We start from the raw sequence: 24,946 nt of genomic DNA on the forward strand, positions 1-24,946 counted from the left end.
GCAAGCCCCCCCCCCCCCCCCCCATGCATGTACACATATACTGCGTGTATGTGCGTAATTTAATACCGGCATCAGTCACGCAGCTTTCAGCATTTCCCTCCTGTTCCCTCCGTGCGTATCTCTGCAGCAGCCCATAGACACCTAGCCCTGCCAATAAAGCACTGGCTCTGGAATCCCAGAGAGGGAGCCCATGGTACCAGTAAATAGTCAGAGACAGATGTGATGGAAGTGAAAAAGAAGGCATGGGGGTGACCTGCCCAGAGCAGCAGTTGACACTGGCAGACACCTTGCTGAACACCTTGCTGCGCAGACTGGATGGACCATTTCTTATGTTCTTGTGGTCTTTACTGCTTTCTTTTCTATGTGAGTTTGCCAATAAAGTTTCTTGAATCTGAATCTTTGTAGACGGTGAGTCAGGGGACTGGCATATAGCTAGAAGGAGCCAGATAGGGGCCAGGAGAGGGTATCTGGGGCAGGAAGAGGATGAGAGAGACCTGGGGGTGTATGAGAACTCTAGGGACTAGAAGATGCTAAATGCAATCATGCACATGGACTGTGAGGTTCTGGGCAGCTGGGATCCGACTATTGCCTGGGCCCAGGTACACTTTATCGCCACTCCCCAGTTCCTCCAGGATCCTCTGTGTCCAGTGCTCAGTCGCCTGCTTGAGGATCTCAGTGTGCCTGGCTGTACCCTGATTGACACATCTCCGGCTGGAGTAACCGCAGCGAGGCATTCCATAGAAAAACGGATTATTCTACACTCAGATTAATGGGCTTTCATTTTGCAAAACATCTGTCACCGTTAGTCCTGGACAGTGAGCGTGAAATTAGTTTTGACTGTAGAAGGCTACGTCGGCGTGGGAGATGTGACTAACATTACAACGCTCTCCAGCGTGAGCAGAAGAATGTGCAATCACCCCGGGAAGCAAGGGAGGGTTTGTGTGAGAGAGAGAGATGGACAGAGGTGGAGTGGGAGAGCAAGCCTGGGTGCAGAGACAGAAAGAGATGGTAAAAGCGGAGGAAAGGGTACTGACCCCTATGTGTATATGTATATGTGAGGGAGACAAAATATGTGCATATCTGTGTGTGTGTGTGTGTTAGAGGGACAGTGCCTGCATTGTGCATGAAAGAGGGACACAGTGCACGTAAGAAAGACAGACAGACTATGTGTGCATGCACGTGTGAAAGGCAGGCCCCGTGTGTAGCTGTATGTATAAGAAGAGGACAGTATCTGTCTGGGCATGTGTGTGTGTGTGAAAGGCAAACAGTGGTTATGGGGTTGTGAGTTTGAGGGCGACGAGGTGGAGGTGATTCCAAAATGAGTGTCTACATCAGGGACTGAAAGGGTTTAAATAAATATGTTTATAGAATTTATTTTTCAGAATGTGTAAACCTGTTTTATTGGTCATACTGGTTTGTTCCTGTCACCCTGTGCAAAAGGGGTAATGGTCTAGCCAGGTTTCAGTATGTGACAGTCTAACCCTAAAAGAGCACTTGTGGCATGAAATACGCGGGTGTTGACAGCAGTTCTCTGCCATGATGCCTGCTCAGAGGATCCAGTTCCCAATAGGACAGGCTTAAGCCAGCTCGGTTGTGTCCTCCATCCTGGAAGTCTCAATACAATATCCTAAAAGAGTGAGTATTGGGGGCCTGTCAGCACAACAGTGTGGGGTGGTTATCTCAAGGCTGTGCAAAGGAGTTAAGTTTTTAGAGGTCAAGTGCTGGGAGCTTACACCATCTGCAGAGACAATTTCAAAAGTGAGATGTATTGAAAAGTCAACATTTTCTACTCTGTCTGCTATCTTACAGGGGCTCCTCTAGGTCCCCAACCTGGACCTAGAGGAGCCCCTAGCCCGTCTGGTTTCCAGGATATCCACATTGATTTTGCATGAGACAGATCTGCATACAGTGGAAGCAGTATATGCAAATCTGTCTCAGGTAAAATCATCGTGGATATCCTGCAAACCAGACTCACAAGGGGATCCGCTAGGGATGGGTAGGGGAACACTGGCATTTTGTATGTAAAATGTATGAATAAAGCAAGACAATCTGGACCTGATTGAGGGAGTACAGTTCTGGTTATTCAGCTGCAGTGTGCAAACAGAAGATAACAGGGAGAGAGAGAAGAGTTATCCTAGCAGGTAGAAGAACACCCCAGATCCAATTCAAAATGTAATCAATCAATAGAAAAAAAAGCATAGACTAGCAGGCAATTTACCCTGGTAATGGGGCTACAAAAATGGCTCCAATGAGGGGCAATAGGTGCCTTTGATGAACTTTTTAGCAGTTTTTTTTACACTTAGTATTACCACTGCAATATGGTGCATGAGATCCAAGATGGCCACAGTTCCCACCACCATGGCTCTATCATAAAACACGCAAATGGGGCAGTGACGAATGGCTTATAGAGTCTGTGCCTTTTACAGAACAAGGGATCAGACTGCGTCTCTTCAATCTAAATCACACAGATTGCCTAGTCACTGCGTGAGAGCTAAAACTGCAACATACTCTGTGCCATGAGTGTTGGTTGTGGTAGCAGAACAACAGAGTCAACAATTTGAAGGAGTCTGGTGCATGATGTGAGCAGTTCTTACAGAAGTATGATCGGAGACAACAAAAATTTGAGACAAGAGTAGCGACTGGTGCATGCAGCATAATGGAACATTCTACGGTCAAAGCGAGTTCCTGCTAAGCTTGAAGCGCGGTGGTGTGCAGGTTTGGCTCCAGTACAAATTTTGGAAAGCACTCAAGTCAGTCTGCGGCATTACGCATTTCCTGCCAGGTCCGCCATGCACCTCACTTTTGCCCCATAAGTAATTTTCCAGCCAGCTTGAGGGGTCGAAAGAAGCCAGAGACTTCTGAGGTAGCTGTGGTAGAAGGACCATCTCTCTTTGTGCTTTCAGTGGAGTTCAGCCCCTGGCAGCAAGAGCTGGTCCAGGAGAGTGTGCAGGATTGGTGCCTTCATAGAGGTCGCAACAGGGATGTGGGCAAGCATTAGAACAAGTGCTGAGCAGAGAAACAGAAGATGAGGAGCCCCTCGAAATACAGCAGCCACGAGCAACTAGTTCATCAATCTTGATGAGCCAGGTGGAAACTCCAGTAGTAGTGGAGATGCGAACTGAAAAAGAGAAGCTCGCGTTCAGAAGTCTCGGTCCTGAAGAGCAGAGCCGTGTGAACATTATTGCTACCTTAAATTCTCAGGGGGGTTACACTGAAAAGAATCAGCCCTCCCTTGCAGGAGCTGACATGTGTAGAGCCCATTCCTAAAGAGAAACCACCCTCTGTAGGTGCTGTTTGTTGCGTTTTAGGCCACAGAAGGCTACCTGATCACATGTGCAAGGATGTCCAGTACAAAGATGGCCCCAGCAATATTCCATGAAAGCAAGGGTGGACCATTCTCCTATATCCCAGACAGCACCATGGACAGTGGCTTGGAAGGCTGGTCTGAAGATGTTAGAAGGCCAAAACAGAGGTAGTGGCAAGGTATCATCTTTCATTCACAAATGCAGAAAATGACAGGAAGGCTGTAGAGGTATACACTCTGATCAGTAGGGAGATGCCTGGAATGTTAAAGAATAGCTGGAACCATGAAGGCCCTGTACTTCTATACCCCTGTTTGCCTCTGCAAAGCTGAAAGAAAGATGAGGAAGCAATAGGACTATAAATACACTTATGCACCCACCTGGTCTATGGAGCTTGTAGAAATGACTCAGGTGACTGAGATCATCAAAAGGTGGTGGGAGAGAGTCCAGCAAAATCCTAAGTTTGCCCATCTTGCTTCCAAAAACAATTTATTGCAGGAAATTGTATTTGATATTAAGAGAGCATGGTTATATTGGAACATTTCACTTGGATGCAGCTCCATCACCACTCTCTACATTAATGGCGGGGGTGGAAGGGAATTAGAACCAAGAGCTAAGAGAAACAGATAAGTATGAGAGAAGAAATGAGGGAAGCTTGCTGGGCAGACTGGATGGGCCATTTGGTCTTCTTCTGCCGTCATTTCTATGTTTCTATGTTTCTATAAGAAATTGCCATATTGGGTCAGACCAAGGATCCATCAAGCCCAGCATCCTGTTTCCAAAAGAGGCCAAACCAGGCCACAAGAACCTGGCAAGCACCCAAACACTAAGTAGATCCCATGTTACTGATGCAATTAATAGCAGTGGCTATTCCCTAAGTCATCTTGATTAATAGCAGTTAATTGACTTCTCCTCCAAGAACTTATGCAAACCTTTTTTAAAACCAGCTACACTAACCACATCCTCTAGCAACAAATTCCAGAGCTTAATTGTGCATTGAGTGAAAAAGAATTTTCCCTGATTAGTTTTAAATGTGCTACTTGCTAACTTCATGGAGTGCCCCCTAGTCCTTCTATTATCCGAAAGACAAATGTGAATGTATCGTGTGATCTATATATCTCCAGATGGCACTGAAAGATTTACCATTGTGACCCAGATGCTTGAAGGCTCAGTGGTTGAGAAACCAGATCCTAAGCATTATGAGTAAATAGATTCTACCTCTGTCCGGACTGCCATATAAGCAGCCATTGCTATTTCTTCACTTGTTCCTGTTTTGGGATGAATCCTGCCTCCCCAGTTGGGCATGAGCCTGTAAATTATATAAAAAGCCTGTTTTTGCTCTGCAGGCATGGCTCAGGCTATGCATAGAGGAGACACCACAGCCAGTCAGGTTTTCAGGGTATCTGCAGTGAATATGCATGAGAAATAAGCAGATATCGGAGACCCAGTATATGCAAATTTAGCTCATGAATTGCAGATATCTTGAAAACCTGACTGGCTGTGGGGTCCCCAGGACAGATTTGAGTAGCCCTGGTCTAGAGACTCCTCAGGGATGAACCTGGAATTGTTGCTTGCCCTCTGAGTGACAGAGATGCTGCCCAGCATTTCAAGGATTCACTGTGGACTGATCTTGGATATGCCTACTAACGTGTTAACTTCAGGTTTAATCCTGCTTAGTAAAATTCAGGATGAGTTATAAGAATTGCAAGAGAAATCTTTTTTTTTTTTTTAAATATCAATTTTTAAAGAGTCTGCCTACCTGCAGGTTTTAGCCCAGATGTTTGTTCAAAGTGGATTTATGTGCATAAATCTGCTTTGAAAATTCATGGGTTATCTGACTACGCACGTGGACACGTGAGCACAAAGCTGCACCTGCTTCCGAGCATACATGCATGGAAATCCTTTCCCTGGCCCAACTCTGCCCCCTCCTTCCCCCAGAATGTCTCTTGCTGCCGCGCATGGGTTTCATGCACGCTTTGGTGCACGTAGACTCTCCCTGGTTAATTTTCAAAATCCATTTACACACCTAAAAAACAATAAATAAATAAAATAAAAAATAAAAATTTTATGCATGTAAATCCCTTGGAAAATCAAGCCCTCAATATTTGTATGTCTTTCAGATTGGAATCTGCCAGCTACTTCCAGTGGACTCGGTCTGGCCAGTCTGAGACAGGATACCGGGCTCGACGGACCATTAGTCTGCGCAGCCTGGCACTTCTTACGTTCTTATGTACTTACATGTAATTAAAACCATGTTTCCTCTGCAGCACAAGGAAGGATCAAATTCTCACAGGAAAAAAACGAAACGCATGGTAAAAATGTCTCATTCCAAGTAGTGAGTATGTGTTAGGAGTCAGCCATGCATTACTTCATTTTGTTTGCTTGTCCTGGTTATGCAGGAGGAAAGATGTCAGTTCTAAGTAAAGCTGTCTGTTAGGATGGGTGTATTTTCATACCTACCTGGCAACTCACCAGGGTAAATGGGTATTCATCTCTCACCTAATTGGCATTCCTTCCCTAAAGGAAGCCGCAAGCCATTCTAATATCTACTTCATGGCTGTCAAGTGTATTATGTCTTATGTAATGTATATTAACAGTTAATTCCAGTCTGCAACAGCAGAGAAACAGGTGACATTTCCCACATTGTATGTGTTAAGGGGAATTAAGTTGAAAGCTCTTCCCGTTGTCTGTGTGAAGTGTGCTGTTAGAACTTAGCAGATTCCTCCAACCCTTCTGCATATTTAAGGAGCTGAAGCTATCTGTTCTAGTTTGCCTGCGCAGAGTGTGCCACGGCAAAGCTGAAGGGCAAAAAGAATTCAGTTAGACTGTCTTGTCCAGGGGGAGGAGGATGTAAGCCCCCTGTCACTGGTCATGCTGGTTTATTCCAGTCACCTTGTGCAGAAGGCAATGCACTGAGCATGTTTCAGGAGGTGACAGTCTAACCCTAGGAGAGCACTTGTGGGGTGGAAGACTTGGGGAGTCACAACAGCTCCCTGTTGTGCTCCAGGGAGGTTAATGACAAGCAACAAAGTTTGGGTCCTTCGTCTCAGAGGTCTCAATACTGTATCCTGAAAGTGTCAGCACTGTGGGACTTTCACTGCAACAACAGGCAACAGGTGAACAATTGAAGAGTGGACAGCAAAAGAGTTAAAATGCCCGGAGGTTAAGTGTTGGAAAGTTAAGCACAGTCTGCAAAGTGTTGCAAATGTGATAGGTATTGAAGAGTCAACATTTACTGCTCTTGTCTTCTGTCCTAGGGTCTGCATGTAAAATTTGTGAATAAAGCAAGATAAGCTGGTCCTCACCAAGCGGTGAATTTTAAAAGTCCAGTGTGCACCAAAATCAGGAGATACGTGCACAACTCAGGCTTGCTTGCGCCCGAGTTTTTAAAAGGACATCCAGATGCGCACATCCCTTCCGCTGCACGCACATCTCAAAAGTTTTCAAAAAGGTGCGGGGCATGGTCTGAGCGGGCCACGGTGTTTCTGGGCGCGGCCAAGAGATGTGCACGTAAAGACTTATACCCCTGCCGCGTATGTTACTTCTACTTTGGAGGAGGTGTAAGTTTAAAAAGAAAAAGAAAGAGCCATTTCTCAGGGGTTATTAAAAGTCTGGGTTACTGGGGGCAGTGCAGACTATCAAACCAAGGAGGTTTAGAGTACCTAGCTGTTAACTGGGCAAACTGGTGGACAAGCTGCTGAAACCGGCACTGGCGTGGACATGCACCCCTTTTAAAATTCCCTTATGTATGCGATAGAAGCGGGATTGTTGTGTATAGTGCTGCACCCACTTAAAACTGGGTGAACATGTGCCTGCGTTCAGGCTATTTTATAACATGCACACAAATTATAAAGTGGCCACGTATCTGGGCACACACTGATGCACACGCGCCAAAGTGCGCCGCTTTGAAAGTTACCATCTAAGAGGGTTTAATACTGGTTATTCCGCTGCACAGCACAAACAGAAGATACAGCGCTAGGGAGGAGAGTTATCCTAGCAGGTTGAAGAGCACCCCAGGTCCAATTCAAAAGGTAATCAACCAATTAGTAGAAGACGCCCATAGACCATCAGGCCCCATATAAGGGGCTACAAGTGCTTGGTGATTGTTCCTCATGCCTGTGAAGCCTCAGGGGCTATTTCACAGCACATGCAACCTTAACGCTAGTGTGTATCAATTGTATACCCGTGAAATTCCAGCAAAGGCCAGGGCAATCCCTTAGCTACAGTGTGAGGATTAAAACACTCTGGGGTGTGCCCTGAAGGATTGCACTTCAGTCCCCAGAAGCAGCAACACACTGGGACTAATAGGGGGGGAAGGGAGGCTATTAAACTGGGGGGGGGGTTGGAAGTCCTGTTCCTTACCTGGGTGAACTGGGAATGAACTGGTAAAACTGGTAATGGCATCAGTGCGCGTGTCTTTTAAAATCACACCACTACCACGTGGTAGAAGGAGCATGTGTGTGCAAAGGCTCGCATCCACTTAAAACTGCACACACATTCCTGTTTCATTGCTACAACTATAGTAGATAAGATACTTGCTGTGTATAGGGTAGGGGGGCGGGATGGGAGTATAAAAATGTTTGGATAACTTGACTGTCTCTGCGGGGATGTAGCTGTATGAAACTTACTGGCATATATGTTTTCGATTGTCCAAATAAAAAAGTTAAATTATAAAAAAAAAAAAAAATTAAAAAATTGCACACACATATGTGTGCGGTCAGGCTGTTTTATAACATGTGCACATATATGTGCATATGTTATACAACGGCCGCGTGTCTGGGCGCGGGCCGACGAACGCATGCACCTGCGCCTGTTTAAAAGTTGCCACCTTTATCGGCATGCCACACATAGGGCGTACGTTTTGAAAATGTGAGTTGCACTCAAGGATTTATAACCCGCCTGTAAAACAGCCCACACAGGGGCCAATGCAATACTAAAATGAGCCGCTGCGCTAAAAAGGAGGCGCATGGGGAAATGGTGCATCCCTAGCGCTCTCCAAAGCATCGGGCGCCCAGGAGACGCTGCTGAGCGCGGGTTAGGAAAAACGGGCGCGCAATACGGGCGTCCATTTTATCCTGCCGCTTCGGAACTTCATAAGCTGGCTGATCCAACCTCACTTGAGAGAGGACACCTTACATACTTACACGAGGGAATGGCCAGAGGAAAATTTAAGTAAACCGTTTCATGATTTAAGGAAAAATAGTAAAATGGACACATTCTTGACCGTTTATCACTGCAACACGCCGAATCCGCAAAACAAGAAAGGCTTCATTTAAACGGAACCCCAGAAAGCAGGCATGTTTTGGGTTTTAGTTCAGCCCTGTACTTGCGCATTGATTAAAATGCCAGCTCTGGGGCTGGCGTTAAATTTGCCACGTTACAAAGGGTGCGCTAGCTGAGCGGCGCTTTTTTGCATCAGGGGGAGGGGGTAATAGCTAATAGCCTCATCTATGTGGCATTTACATACGATGAGCACTATTAGCTCCGTGTGTTTTGGACATGCTAATCCCTTATTGCATTGGGTTTTAGCCTCGCGTGTCCAAAACGCACATCCAATTGCTCGGTAAGCTGTGCACTAGGTTGAGTGCACTTTATTTCATTGAACCAATAATGCCTTGTTTTTATTTGGATAGATTAATTGCATTCTGAACTTTTGCACACAGGGGTCAATTTCCAGAAAATGCTCAGCACTGCTAAACCCATGCTGGCAAAATCAGCTACCGGACCAAGGCAGACCTCTGAGGGACCACGGAAATCACCTCAGGAATTCTCAGCTAGGGGAGGGAACTTTAAGTATCATCGGAGGAGAGCAGGGCTTTCTATTCCTTAATTTAGATTTCAAATTTCTCCTTCTAAAACTCGAAGCAGTCCCCATAGGGATATGCACGTCCCCAACTGCTGGAGACAGAGAATACTGACAGGCTGGGGTCACTGCAGGACTATATATACTATGACGTCAGCTTGCTCTGTCTCCATCTGCTGGCAAGGGAGCATAAACCCACTGGTCCTGGGTCCATCTGTCTACGTGGTAGGAAATCGCGTTTTCCACCAGCAAGTGTTACTTTCTATTGCACATAAAATATAGATAGCAAAACTTCTCTGACTTTTTTGTTGCGATGATTCAGTCAACTAAAAGCAGTGACGAATGGAAGACCAGAATACCTCTATTCCCTCCACAAATATTCAAAGGACATTGATAATTTTTTTAATCTTAATAAATGACCTCATATAGGCAAATTTCGTTCAAAATTGCCTATATGAGGTCATTTATTAAGATTAAAAAAAATTATCAATGTTCTTTGAATATTTGTGGAGGGAATAGAGGTATTCTGGTCTTCCATTCATCACCTCACATAAAATATACGCATGTATATTTTAAAAATAAATAGGAAAAATATGTATTTTCAATGCATTGCATGAACTCACGAATAAGCATACATACTTGTGCGAGTAGGTTATAAATATTATTGTTTTTAAGTTATTCTCCTGGTGCTGAAAATCAGTGTTCAGTGCCTAAGCTTTTATCCCTCCCTAACTATGCCTCCGGAGGCATAATTTATTTAAATGATTTATATACCGGAGGTTCCTGTATAATATACATATCACCCCGGTTCACAAGGAACAATAACTGTCGCTACATTTAGCGGCATAATGATGCTGAACTCCCAAAATTAGGCACCTAAACCCTTTGAAAAATAACACTGTAGTTTTAAGAATCTGCAAATCTACTTATGCATATAGGGCCAGATTTCCAAAAGGCCCGGCAATGAGCATAAAGTCCCGGGACGCGTGTAAGTCCCAGGGCTTTACTAAAGGGGCGGTCCGGGGGCGGGGCCATTGCCGCTGTGTGGAAGGATCGCGTGCCGGCAGGTGCAAAAAGTAAGATGAACATTTTGGGGGGGGGGTTAGAGTAGGGCTGGGGGGAAAGGGTGGGAAGGTTAGGTTAAGGGAGAGGGAATGGGGGAAGGCAGTGCGGCTTGGCGCACGCAAGGTGCACAATTGTGCGCCCCCTTGCGCGCGACAACCCCTGATTTTATAACTTGTGCACGCAAGTTATAAAAATCGGGCATACATGTGTGCGCGCCGGGTAATGCACGCACATGTATGCCACGCACGCTCCTTTTAAAATCTACCCCATAACATCTAAGCTTTTGAAAACTGACTGCAATATATATACATGCACCAGAAAAAGTAGTCCCTAGGACATGATATTTACACAAGCCCAAATCTGCACCAAGATCTCATTTCACTTTAATGCAATGAATTTTAATGTTTTGGAAACTTAAAAGTAATTTTACCAATTCTAAACATTAGGGTAGGATTTGATCTTTTGGCCGATATGAAATTTTCAGACGGGGGTGCTTTCTGTGGCTTGTGTTCCTTGGGCTGTATTTTATGAATCAGGAAAATAAAGATTCCTACATTTTTTCAGCGGAAAGGAAGTTCTAGAACAAAAGGCCTTGGTATGAGGCTGAATGTGGCAGAATTAGGAGACAGATAAGGAAATATTTCTTCACAGAAAAGGGGGTGGACAAATGGAACAACTTCTCAGTGCAAGTAGAGGAGGTGAAAACGGTTGGACAAGAACAGAAGGATCCTTGATGGCGGAGAAGGGAGAGCAGAGTCTGTGATTCACATTCAGTCTGATTTATTGCAACAAGAGCAAAAACAGACAGACTGAATAGGTCTGGCAGCCTCTCTCTCTGCCATCATATTCCTTGTTTCTTTTCTTACTCCTGCTGAATAGCTTTTTCTGGCTCTGCCATTTGTGGGCTACAGATGTAAATACAAAGTTAAAGTACAATTATACCCTCTGAGTCTGCACTGTCTCTATGACTTTTAAGGACAAATGCCTCTGATTTTAGTAGTCTGGGATAGTGAATGAAGTTCCAGCCAGCTTCTGGAGTTCAGCAGGTCATGCTTTTCTTTGTTATTTCTTTCTTACAGCTTGAATTCACGTGCCAAATGGTTTCTTAGCATTGAGGCTACTTACTTTTCCTGACTTCCAAGCAGGGATAAAGTAAGACCTTCTTGATGCCTGTAGGTCACAGACTCAGAAGATAGGCTTTTACTGTCATTATGTATCCTGAAACAGATCTTCAGCACAAAAAGAAATTAAAAAATTGTAACTCTATAATATTTTCAAAGCTGGTAAAAAAAAACCCCCAAAAAACCTGTATTTGTTAAAAGTTTTGAAATACCTAAAGCAATGAGAGGTCTTGCTCTCTAAGCATGCACAACATCCAGAGATACCTGGAAGTTCAGTAGTAGGGTAGAAATCAAGGTGGTGGATTTTTGAATGTGCATTTTTTTTGTATATAATCTTTTTACTGATTTTACAAACAAATCAGGCAAGTCTAAGATGCAACCAGAATTTGAATGTGTTTTTTTTTTTTTTGTTTGTGATATAGTGATGAGGCCAGAAGCATTCATGGTCACATGATGCTATTAGAGTAGTAATACTGCTGAATATCTTCCTTTATGTAAGATAAATTATTGTAGGTGAGCGGGCGTGAGTGGGAGAGAAACAGAGAATATAGAAGCCAGTCGGGATTCATTTATGCAAATTCTTTTTGGCTTCTGGAGAACAACTGTAAAAAGCAAAAACAAAAGCAAAAAACAAACAAACCTGAAAAGCAATTGTCATAAAAGCAGATGGGAAATATGTTTTTTTAAAAAAGATTTTGCCATGACCTCAAAAGTTTGGAATGTGTAGGAGAAAGAGCTGCCATCAAGGCTCCATTAATGCCTTCCCCAGACTTCTCTGTTAACACTGATTCATGCTTTCCCACCCAAATATATTTACTCTTGCTTGAGACTGCCATCTGTCTGGGCTGGAGCAACCCCACGCAGCTCCCATTACTTCCCATGGGAACAAGTTTAATACTTTTTGCACTGTTTTTTTATATTTCAGGAAAAATAGGAAATCTGAAAACTACAAGTTCACCATGACCCAGTTAACCAAAACATGACCTGAACAAGACCCTTCCCTCTCAATCCCATATACCCAAGTTCTGATTCATTCTGTATGACCGCCAATGAATTCATCCTATAATTTGACTGTTGTCCGGTTTTCATTCTTGTACATCTACCTTTGTAACACAGTTTAATTATGAATGTTTAGCCTGTAAACCGTTGTGATCTAGTGATTCTCACATGGAAGGATGGTATATAAAACATCTGAATAAATACATTTACTGTAGAAGATAAAAATGTAACAGTTTTTAAGCACTGGTAAATTTTCCTATGAAAAGTCTCTTTTAAAGGCTCAGTGCTGTTTTACCTGCACGAAGTGATGACACCTGCCTCTTGGGCCAACCCTATGCTTTACATTTGCCTACATATCTACACTGTCTTTCGTAACCCTGTCTGAACCTCAGTTTCCTTTCATTCACAACTTTACACCCTCTCTCTATCATACATATTCTGTTTCGTCTCACACACTCCCACTTCCACCCACATATTTCTTCATGCAGCAGTATTTCTTATCTTCTGTACCACAGAGGACACTTCTATAGCACAATAGATCCTAAAGGTTGTAGAGTGATTAGAAAATGCAAACATTATTAGCACACATCACAACTACATTAGCAAGCAGAAGACTCTCACACGGACTCCTTATAGCACTACACAGGATCACCACATAAAATCTATCACCCAGACTAGTGATTATGGTTATGGATCACACCCCTCTACATCAACTTACAATTCACACACCTGTCTTCTCCCTTACACAGCACTTCTGAAGGCATGATATAGAAAAGTACAACACAAAAAAACCTCTACTACATTCAAATTAAAAGCCAAGCTTGCGATATGACATGGCAGGAAATTATCCCCTCACTAAAGGCAATAAATTCAAAATATGGCCTCACTGGGGTTTCGATGCCTGCTAATTGTGTGCATAGGGAGAGGAGGGTGTTTAAAAGAAGACTTTATAGCAAACTATACTGTTCAGTTTTGAGGTATAAATATATACAAATTATTTGGTTTATGTAGGTGATTACAGAAATTATTGGTACTCATTACATTTCTGATTACCTATTTCACTAATTTGTATGCAAATGAATTATTCTCAGAATTTAAATTTGAATTGGGCAAAAGTTCATCTATATTATATTTTTGAATAATGAGTATTTATTTTTTATTCTGTATACAAAATTTTACAACATAAAACATACAAAATAGATATTTTTTACAGAAAAATACAGTTAAACAAAAAATTGCTTGGATACAGGTTCTTCTTTAGGGCTGTGAGATAACATGTGTATTGCACTTATCTAGTTTCTAGTATGCCTCTCCTAAGTTGTTCAGATCATGAACTGGTGAAGGATTTGGAAGCCTGACTTGCATGAGGCAGCCAAGTGGCCCTTTCCTCTTTTCCACTCCACTCCCCTGCCTTTGCCTGTGCTAGTTTGCTCTATTTTGTCATTTCTCAAGAGCAGAGCATGCAATCTTAGGAGGAGTGCAGTGGAGACTAGCGCAATAGAAAATGAAGGGATTGTTCCTCCTTGACTAAGCAACGTGTGCAAATGGGATGAGACATTTTATTTTCATTGTTTGGACTTCTGCATATTGTGAACTTTCCTTAACACTCTTTTTAGCTTTGTCTCTGAGTTATTTCTAATTATGAGTCGGGGTGGGGGTCCATTAGGAATGAAAAATGCCTGTTTTTCCTTTCCCCTCTGTTTCGTATGAAGTGTGGGCAATGTAAGTCGTTTGACCATATATAAACATGGCGGTGTGGTGGTTGAAGTGTGGGCAATTTTGGCTTCTTGCCCTTAGCTGGAGCATGCTTCTGCCCAATTCCAGATGCTGATGATGTCAGGAGAGCACCTCTTTATATATGGAGAGGGATAATGAGCTTCCTACGTATTGTAATGAAGCTCACAATATATTTCATGATTCCGAGTGGGTTTTGCCTAAAAAGCAATGAAAAAAGGGTTCATTGCATTTTTCTGAGATACACAAAGCCTCCGAGTCACATCTTTAAATGGAGAATGCAATAATTTTTGTTTGTTGAAGGTGATGTATAACTTTCTGCCTAGACTCGTGGGTCTGCTGAAATCAGAAGAGAAATCAGAACTACGAGTTCCAGCATGCAGTGCGGTACAAATAGAACTGGATCAAAAATAGGAGCCAAACTGGAAGCTCTGCTTATTGTCTGCAAAAGATAAAACCAATCAAATGTTCTCTTCTAATGTACCACTCATTAGATTTGGGCCTTTGTCAATAAAGGGTTTTTTTTTCAGTAGGCATAGAATGGGAAAAAAATCCTTCTTAAATGAATTAATTTAAACCCACAACTACGAATGCCCCCTCTCAGAAAGGAAAGTGACAAATTTCTGTCTGACAGCTGCAAATATACAAGGGTTGAAAATATGATTGGCACTTACTTTAGCCGTTCATATAGCCACATACACATTTGTTCCATCTCTCATGGCACACACAACTTAAGATCTATGGAGATGATTTACAAAGCTGTCTAGCCATCCAACTAGAGAGTTAGATCATAGGCCTTGAAAATGCATCCCTGTTAAACTTAGCCACTCAAAAATTGTCAGCCTCAGGGGTGGGGTCTGGTCGGGGAAGAAAAGTTAGCCAGCGGATGCTGAATTTTGACGTTAACTGGTAAGTATAGTTTGTAATCTTGAGTTCATGAATAGCAGGCTTAAATGATACTGCTAGTTGTGTAGCCATAGCCCACCAATCAAAGAAGCCCCAAATTTCTACCCGAACCTCTGATCCGATAATTAAACTGTACCCCCACCTCGTGCTGCCAACATCACTCCCTTTCAGCCCCCAACCTGAAGCCCTTCCTCCCATACACACCTCTGCTGCCCCAAACCCTGATTCACTACAATTGTGGATGAAAGAGAGGGAAGTCATTGGACTGGGGGGGGGGGGGGGTGGCGGGAGGAGGACTGATTAAAGGAGCTGGCTTTGGGGGCTGAGAATTAAAATGTCAGGGCTTCATGTCAGAGGCTCACAGAGAAGGATGCTGGTGACTTGGCGGGGGGAGGCAGAAGAGGAGTGTTTGATTGGAGAACATGCTTGGGGTTGAGAGGACTCAACGTCTTGTTTCTAAAGGCAAGCTGGCCGGTTATATTATAGCCAGTTAAATTAACCTGAGGTTAATTGTCAGTCACAATCTAGCTTGGGGCTAAAAATTAACCTAAATTTAGTCAGCTACAAATAGTTGGATATCTTGGCCGCTTATTGGCACTTTCAAAGTTTAACTCATGTGCTTATGCATAACACAGTTTACTAACCATTTGTCCAAGCAGTTATACAGCATAATAACTGTGTTTTCCTAGCTGTCTTTCTATTATTTATCCATAACTCTTCCCTCTTTCTCTCCATGTATCTTTAAATCATCCACCTGTTAATATGCAGCTTTCTCTCTGTATTAACCCTGCTGCCCATCTATCCCTATACCATTCATTAGAAACCTGCTCATCCATTTATCATAACTTACCTGGCCCATCTATTTTCCCTAACCTCTGCATGATTTCTTCCAAATATAATACATCATTAATCTCTATATTCATATTCCATCACTCCATCCTTCTATTCATTCAAGTTCCTTCCATCTTGGGTCCTGGTATCCATCTGTCTGTATCTCATTTAGCCATTCCCAATATTTCTTTACACTAAAAGCCATGTTTATCTCTCTCCCCCCCCCCCCCCCCCCCCCCCCCCCCCCATTTGCTCTTAAACCCGTCAACCCTTCCATACATCCAGCAATGCCATCTACAATCCATCCAAGAATCCTTACCCTTCAGAGGTACACATATTGCCTGCCCCAAGCTAATTCCACCTGCAGAAAACCTACAAAATGATGCACCTTTTAGAACAGTGCTTGTAATTTTACCTGATTTAAGGGTGGGAAATGTTTAAAGAGCCCAGGGATAAAACAGAAACGGCTTGGAAAACTGCTTTCCCCATCTGGTGTTGCCTCAGGTACCTACTTAGATTGTAAGCTCTTTGGGGCATGGATGTATTGCACCTGGAAAAACGTTGTAAACTGCCTCAAGTTAAAATTGGAAAGGTGGTCTAGACTCAAAAGATAAAAACATAATAATAATAATAACAAATTGTGGTATCTACCACAATGGATGTAAAACCCATCCAACTATCCAGGCATCAATCTATAATCCATTCACCATATATGTTACGTATCTATCCATCATTGTAACCTAACCTATTTACAATATCCTAGAAAATACATCTGCCAAGTCATCTGTTCCTATATGTATCTATACATCAATTCATCAATCGCCTATCAGGAAAGGTCCCCCTAGCAGGTTACCTTAGGTGAAGTTTTTTTTTTCTTCTCTTGTGTTTTTTCTTTGTTAGATGTATATTCAGACCACAACATTGACAATTTCGGTGAGCCTGAGCGCCTCTGTCTCCCTAGGCATGCTCTACATGCCTAAGGTCTACATCATCATCTTCCATCCGGAGCAGAATGTGCCCAAACGGAAACGCAGCCTCAAGGCAGTGGTGACTGCCGCCACCATGTCTAACAAGTTCTCACAGAAGGGCAGCTTCCGACCCAACGGAGAAGCAAAATCTGAACTCTGTGAAAATCTAGAGACACAAGGTAAGGCTCTTCTCTCCCACATGGTAAAACTCTCCCCTCCTCTGAGGCTGTCTCTCCCTCTCTCACATGGTAAAGTTCTTCCTTCCTCTGAGGCAGTCTCCTCTCAGAAAGGTGAGGCTCTTCCCTGCTCTGAGGCAGTCTCTTTCTCTCAGAAAGGTGAGGCTCTCCCCTCTTCTCAGGAATTCTCTCCCTCTCTCACATGGTAAAGCTCTCCCCTCCTCTGAGGCAGTCTCCATTGCTCAGAAAGGTGAGGCACTTCCCTCTTTTCAGGCATTCTCTTCCTCTGAGGCTGTCTCCTTCTCTCAGAAAGATGAGGCTCTCCCCTCCTCTAAGGCTCTCCCACTCACATGGTAAAGCTCTCCCCTCCTCTGAGGCTGTCTCCTTCTCAAAAGGGAAGGCTCTCCCCTCCTCTGAGGCATTCTCTCCCTCTCACATGATAAAGCTTTTTCTTCTGAGGCTGTCTCCTTCTCTCAGATGGGGAAACTCTTCCCTCCTCGGAGGCATTTTCTCCTTTTCTTTTACATGGTAAAGCTCTTCCCTTCTCAGCAGTTGTCTCTCCCTCTCTCACATACTAAAAGCTTTTCCCTCATCTGAGCCTCTCTCCAACATGGTAAGGCCTTTCCCTCATCTGAGGAGGGCTCCTTCTCTGCAAGATGAGGCTCTTTCCTCGGAGGTCGTCTCTCCCTCTCCTCTGCTGGACCAATGTCACTGTCATTTAAATCTCTTGAATGCTGCCTTTCCTTGGCCAAAGCCAGCTGTCTTATAGGCTTTATAGAGTCTGCTGTTTGTCGGGAAGGCAGCTTGTGTAGAGCTTGGGCTGAAGTGCCTGAGAACAGGGTTATCAGGCATTAATTGCCCTGGAGGAGGCTCTACTGATAGGCATTTCCTGACTAAGGCTTAGGATTTGGGGTGGAGATTTTTATTTTGCAAGGCTCAGAGCCGACAGGAGGCTTCCTCATGCTGCTGGTAGCAATGGCAGCTCAGTGATCTCCAGGCTTTTGGTTTTGTTTTTTTTTCTGTAAACCCTAATCACGACCACCGAGACGCCCTGCCCATTGCCATTAAAGAGAAATACCTATGAAGACGCTAACGTGGGAGATTAGCTCGCCTCCCTTGGACTGGTCTGGCAGGGTCTGAGACTGGCAGGCAGTGACTTCATTTGATCTGCCGAGCACGTTAACCCCTTGCTGAACGATGCCCGCGCTGTGAGCCATTCCGAGCGCAGCAGGCGGAGCCGCTCTCCGCAGCCGTCTCTCTCTCCTCCCTCCCCCGTCCGCCTCGGGAAGAGTTCCTCTGGCTCTCTCGCACTTGCTCATGCGGTTTTCCCATTGTTTTCAGCCGTTTGCCTATGCAGTCTTTCTTTGCCACTTCTTAATCGCCTCATATTCTCGCCCTCTCTGTTTTTAAATTAATTTTGAATTCTAATTAAGAATTTATAGACCACTTAATTTTTTTTCCGGGTGTAGCTCCTTCAAAGCGATGTACAGCCAGCGAAATTACAATACAACCCGATATGCGGTTGCATCTCTCCCTTCGCTGTTCTCTGGCTGTTTCTTTCAGCCCCCCCCTTGGCCCCTGTTTGATGCCCAGCATCAGTGAAAAGAGCTGATAGCCCTGAGAGTAAGGAGTCCCTGGAAGGGAGCCAGCTGAAAGCCCAGCCCTGGCCATTAGTTCACTGCTATGGCAGAGCAGTGGCCATCAGGGAGGGCAGCGCCAACCATGTAGAGAGATGGGGGAAGGGGAAATGCCTGGAGGCAGTATTGTTCTTATTTATTTATATTCAGCCTTTTGTGAGTGGTCTGCCACTTCAAAGCGGATTGCGTTCAGGTGCTGTAGATATTTCCCTGTCCTCAGAGGGCTCACAGTCTTACAATTATTCTCTTTCTACTGAATCCTAGGTTCCATCCAGTGTGCTGAATACACTTACTGCTGCCCTGCAGTGTCTCTTGCTGTTCCAGTCCTGAGACCCCCACATCTTAGTTATGCTGGGCAGCATGCCCTACTATTATTCCAGGATTGAACTTTCCTTCCCCCAACACGCATCCACCCAGTGTAGCTTAATACTTCTCTGGGCCACATCCTGTATTGCAGTGCTGAGACCACGGCACTCAGACCTCCCCACAGCTCTACTAATGCACCTTAGTAATGCCCTGTGGCACCTCCTATTCCTGTACTGAGCCCACTGCACTCAGATCTGTCAATGCACCTCAATTCTGCATTGTCGCATCCCCTTTATTCCAGCACTTCAACCCCCAACACACAGCTCTGCTAATGTACCTCAATCCTTCACTACAGCACTCCCTGCTATTCCAGTACTGAATCTCCCCTCCAACACACATACACAGTGCTGGCGGTGTCTCTCAACCCTTCCCTGTGGCAGCCTGTGCAATTCCAGTACTAACATCACCTCAGTCATGCCCTACAGCACCTCCTTTTATTCCAGTTTGGAGACCCACATACAGCTGTGTCAATTTACCCAACTCCTGCCCTGGGGCACCCACTACTATTCCAGCTCTACCAATACAGCTTAGTGGTAACCTGGCACTCCTCCTACTGTTCCAATATGGAGCCCCAACACAGCTTTGCCAACTCACCTCAGTCCTGCTCTGCAGCACTCCCTGCAATTCCAGCGCTGAGACTCCATACACACAGATACAGCTCTGCTAACGCACCTCAGTCCTGCTCTGCAGCACCCCCTGCAATTCCAGTGCTGAGACTCCATACACACAGATACAGCTCTGCTAACGCACCTCAGTCCTGCTCTGCAGCACTCCCTGCAATTCCAGTGCTGAGACTCCATACACACAGATACAGCTCTGCTAACGCACCTCAGTCCTGCTCTGCAGCACCCCCTGCAATTCCAGCGCTGAGACTCCATACACACAGATACAGCTCTGCTAACGCACCTCAGTCCTGCTCTGCAGCACTCCCTGCAATTCCAGTGCTGAGACTCCATACACACAGATACAGCTCTGCTAACGCACCTCAGTCCTGCTCTGCAGCACTCCCTGCAATTCCAGTGCTGAGACTCCATACACACAGATACAGCTCTGCTAACGCACCTCAGTCCTGCTCTGCAGCACCCCCTGCAATTCCAGTGCTGAGACTCCATACACACAGATACAGCTCTGCTAACGCACCTCAGTCCTGCCCTGCAGCACCCCCTGCTATTCCAGCGCTGAGACTCCATACACACAGATACAGCTCTGCTAACGCACCTCAGTCCTGCCCTGCAGCACCCCCTGCTATTCCAGCGCTGAGACTCCATACACACAGATACAGCTCTGCCAACGCACCTCAGTCCTGCTCTGCAGCACCCCCTGCAATTCCAGTGCTGAGACTCCATACACACAGATACAGCTCTGCTAATGCACCTCAGTCCTGCTCTGCAGCACTCCCTGCAATTCCAGCGCTGAGACTCCATACACACAGATACAGCTCTGCCAACGCACCTCAGTCCTGCTCTGCAGCACCCCCTGCAATTCCAGTGCTGAGACTCCATACACACAGATACAGCTCTGCTAACGCACCTCAGTCCTGCCCTGCAGCACCCCCTGCTATTCCAGCGCTGAGACTCCATACACACAGATACAGCTCTGCTAACGCACCTCAGTCCTGCCCTGCAGCACCCCCTGCTATTCCAGTGCTAAGACTCCATACACACAGATACAGCTCTGCTAACGCACCTCAGTCCTGCCCTGCAGCACTCCCTGCTATTCCAGCGCTGAGACTCCATACACAGAGATACAGCTCTGCTAATGCACCTCAGTCCTGCCCTGCAGCACCCCCTGCAATTCCAGCGCTGAGACTCCATACACACAGATACAGCTCTGCCAACGCACCTCAGTCCTGCTCTGCAGCACCCCCTGCAATTCCAGTGCTGAGACTCCATACACACAGATACAGCTCTGCTAATGCACCTCAGTCCTGCTCTGCAGCACCCCCTGCAATTCCAGTGCTGAGACTCCATACACACAGATACAGCTCTGCTAACGCACCTCAGTCCTGCTCTGCAGCACCCCCCTGCTATTCCAGTGCTGAGACTCCATACACACAGATACAGCTCTGCTAACGCACCTCAGTCCTGCCCTGCAGCACCCCCTGCTATTCCAGTGCTGAGACTCCATACACATAGATACAGCTCTGCTAACGCACCTCAGTCCTGCCCTGCAGCACCCCCTGCTATTCCAGTGCTGAGACTCCATACACATAGATACAGCTCTGCTAATGCACCTCAGTCCTGCTCTGCAGCACCCCCTGCTGTTCTGCTAATGCACCTCAGTCCTGCCCTGCAGCACCCCCTGCTATTCCAGTGCTGAGACTCCATACACACAGATACAGCTCTGCTAACGCTCCTCAGTCCTGCTCTGCAAAGCTCTTTGCATCTGCATGCCTGGTTCAGACCTGGATTTAGGCACAGGCAGCATAGGCAATTGCCTAGGGTGCCAAATTTTGAAGGTGCCAAATGCCCAGGCCAAAGAGGAGTGCAACTGTGCCAAGGAGGAGCCAGCTCTAGCAATCCACTTCAAAGGGGAATGTTATAGCACTCTGGGACTTTGGGGGATGCTGGGGGGCACGACGACGACGGACATCCCCCACCTTCCTCTCTCCAACCCTGCCAAAGGGCGCCAAACTCTTAAATCCGTCCCTGGCCTGGTTCTGTAATACTAGCAAGAACCTTGAACCGGGGGGGGGGGGGGGGGGGGGGTTGTCATCAAATCCATTGCACCTGCAAGCCCTGCCAAATATGAAGCCAGATCCGCAAAGGTAAATGGCAACAGAAGCAGCTTAAGGCTGGGCCTGTGGCTCTGTGCTGGGAGTCCCTTTAGGCAGGCTCCGAGGGGAGACAATCAGAGAACTAAAGGTGGTTTTTGTACCGCGGGGGCAGGTGACTCTGCCGGCGAGAGCAGTCATGAGCAGCCTGGAAGGGCCAGTTCTCACTGTGGTGGCTTGCAGGTCACGTACCTTTAAATAAACAACAGAATAAATAATTGACAGGGCCTGATTGCCGAGCAGATCTGTGAGAGAAACATTGCGGCTAACAAATAGCCCTGTCAGGTCTCATTTACCGGGCGCCATCTAATTGTTATCCAAGTATAACTCTGCCTGAGAACTTCAATAAGCTTCATTAGTCAGCAGTGCAGTAAACCTGGCAGGCCCTAATCTCTCCCTCCATCCCTCCCCTTTCAAGTTATTCTAGCAAGTGGTATTCGGATTTTTCACTCATTCCCTATACCCTCCCTCATCGCCCAAACTGCCTGCACGCTGTTCTGCATTTTGCTGCAATCTCCTGCTGCATTTTCAGCCTCAATGTTCCCCATTTTTATTTTTTATTGGAATAGGGATGATTGTACAAGCCATGCAAAATTCATTAGGATGTTACTCTATAACATTTCATAGGTTACTGTCAGTAACGTGTCTTATGGAATAAGACATTTTTACGTATCGTGTGGAACAGATAAAATGCACCTTGCAATTACCTTTCTCAACCGGTGCAAAATGCCATCTCTTAAGCTATAAGAGACATCACGCATGGTGCCAAAGTTAGGCACATGAATCATAACCACAGCATAATCGTTATAAGAGCAGGAGATAGGAAGAAGGTAAATTAGCTGGGACGGAGATGGCAAACGCTGGTCCTTGAGTGCCACAAACAGATCTGGCTTTCAGGATTTCTACAATGAACAAGCTGCATGTACTTGCATGCATTTGATCCAGGGATAACCCACATAGATTTGCTATTCTGAAAACCAGACCTGCCTCCGGAATTCGAGGTCTGGGGTTTGCCAATGTTGAGCTAGGCAACAAAAGCTGAGGTGTGTCTGAATGGTACATTAGAAACATAGAAGCTGTCAACAGAAAAGGATCACCAGACCCACCCGGTCTGCTCATTTGTATCTGCCTTATTTATTTATTTGTTTATTTAAACAATTTGTAGCCTGCTGATCCACAAATCTCAGTGGGTAACAGAGGACAGCAGAAGATTACTACATACAATATATATTAAGAAAGTAAAGTAACAGACAACATGGGACAGAGTGGTGCCAGGTAAATATTAAACAGTGTTGCAGATAGAGAAGATCCTTGAAGTATGCCAATGGATAGGGGGTAAACGTCTGAAAAGCTGTCTCCACTTCTGATTCTAAATGAGCATTCCAATAGAAAGGATATGAACCATGAATAATCCGTAGATCAGATCCCCCAAGGGGGATCCTGAACGAGCAAGCAGCAGCTCATGGTGCACAGCGCCAAACGCTGAAGGCATATGAAGGAGCATGAGCCAAAAACAGGATCCTTTATCAGATCCATGACTAAGGGCATCAAGGCTATCCAACAGCAGAAATCCAGCGCTAGGATGAGGGCGGAAACCAAATTGGAAATGCTGTAGCACACAGTGATCCTCGGCGTAATCCTGGAGTTGAGCAAGCACTATTTTTTCTATTTCTTTGGATAAGAGAGGTAAAGAGGAGTTTGGTTGATAGCCGTGTGGGGCCAGAATATCTGAGTTAGGTATTTTTAAAACAGGGCTCACGACACAGCAGATTTTAGCGCAGGTGGATACAGTCCCTCAGATAAAGAGGCATTCACAGCGCCTGCGAGGAAAGCAGCAACATCAGAGTGCAAGACTTTTTTTTTTTTTAAGAGCTGCAAAACGTAAGTTAAATGTACAGTAATTGTCTTTCAGTCTGGCCAAAATCGAAAAACGCTCTGCTGAACAGGTTGGGGAGAAGTCAGTCCCTGATACGCTCTCACCAGTCTTACTTGATCTATGGACTTCTCCCTCCCTCCACAATTAACGTCCCTTTTGTGTTTGCCCCATGCAAGCTTGAATTCTTCCACTGTTTTGGCTCCTAAAACCGTTACTGTAATCCTGTTCCATGCATCTCAGTGAAAAAGTCTTTTCTTATATTCCCTTGGAGCATCTCTCCCTCCTGCTTCATGTGGTGAGCCCTTAAGCTTCAGCGTTTCATGCTCGGGAAAATTCCACCTTCTGCTGCTTAGCTGCAGCCTGCCTGATATTTGAATAGTTCTATCATATCTTCCCTTTCCCTTCTTTAGCTCCTTTATTCTCTCTTAAGGCTTGGCTTATTTATTTCTATTTTTTGATATTCTGTCCTCGCTTGGATTTTGGAGCTCTGTCCTGCCTTGGTTCTCTTCTTACCTCTTCCATCACACTTTTACGGGCCAATTCAGTAAAAGTCGCGGGAGAGTGGGCGCTCGCTCTCCCGGCATGCGATTCAGGGGGAGAAGATGCAAATTAGGGCCCGTGGTAAAAAGAGGCCTCCTTTTTGACAGGAGCGGCGGCTGTCAGCGGGTTTGACAGCCGACGCTCAATTTTTCCGGCGTCGGTTCTCGAGCCCTCTGACAGCCACAGGTTCGGAAAACGGATGCCGGCTAAATTGAGCATCCATCTTCCGACCCGCGGGCCGCCGGCTGATTAAAAAAATTTCTTTTTCTAATTTTTGATTTTTTTTAAATTTTGGGGCCTCCGACTTAATATCGCTATGATATTAAGTCGGAGGCACTTTCCCGGCACTTTCCCGGTGCCGGCAAGCGTTAATTTCTGAAAGTAAAATGTGCGGCTTGCATTTGCATGTTGCGGGCGCTATTAGTTTCGGGGGGGTTGGACGCGCGTTTTCGATGCGCTATTACCCCTTACTGTATAAAGGGTAAAGCTAGCACGTCGAAAACACACATCCAAACCTGGGCTAACAGTGTGCTCCACCGGAGCGCACTATACTGTATCGGTCCGATAGTGTTTCCTCTGCCGGATCCTCCTCTATTGCCATCTCACTATCAATTGTGTGCCTCAGGGCTCCAGCCTGGGCCCTCTTCTCTTCTTACTATATACTAATTCCCTGGGTGCTCTGATTTCCTCTCATGGCTTTCATTACCATCTTTTATGCTGTTAATTCCCAGATTTACCTTTGTACACCAAATATTTCATCAAGAATCCAGTCCTGGGTCTCACCATGCTTATCTGACACTCTGCACCGCCAAGAAAGAGCTCCTTATCTCCCCGCCTCCCCCAAGCCCA

The 24,946-nt window shown here is 45.4% G+C and overlaps 1 protein-coding gene across 1 annotated transcript in view; it reads left to right on the top strand.

Moving 5' to 3' along the window:
• GRM4 (glutamate metabotropic receptor 4) overlaps positions 1-24,946 on the top strand; it is a 212,208-nt gene that overhangs the window by 176,060 nt on the left and 11,202 nt on the right. The window contains exon 9 of the mRNA XM_029573595.1: positions 16,662-16,908. Coding sequence (XP_029429455.1) covers positions 16,662-16,908 — 247 coding nt within the window. The remainder of the gene's footprint in view (positions 1-16,661; positions 16,909-24,946) is intronic.

Source organism: Rhinatrema bivittatum, chromosome 12, assembly GCF_901001135.1.
Source record: "Rhinatrema bivittatum chromosome 12, aRhiBiv1.1, whole genome shotgun sequence".
Classification (NCBI taxonomy): Eukaryota; Metazoa; Chordata; class Amphibia; order Gymnophiona; family Rhinatrematidae; genus Rhinatrema; species Rhinatrema bivittatum.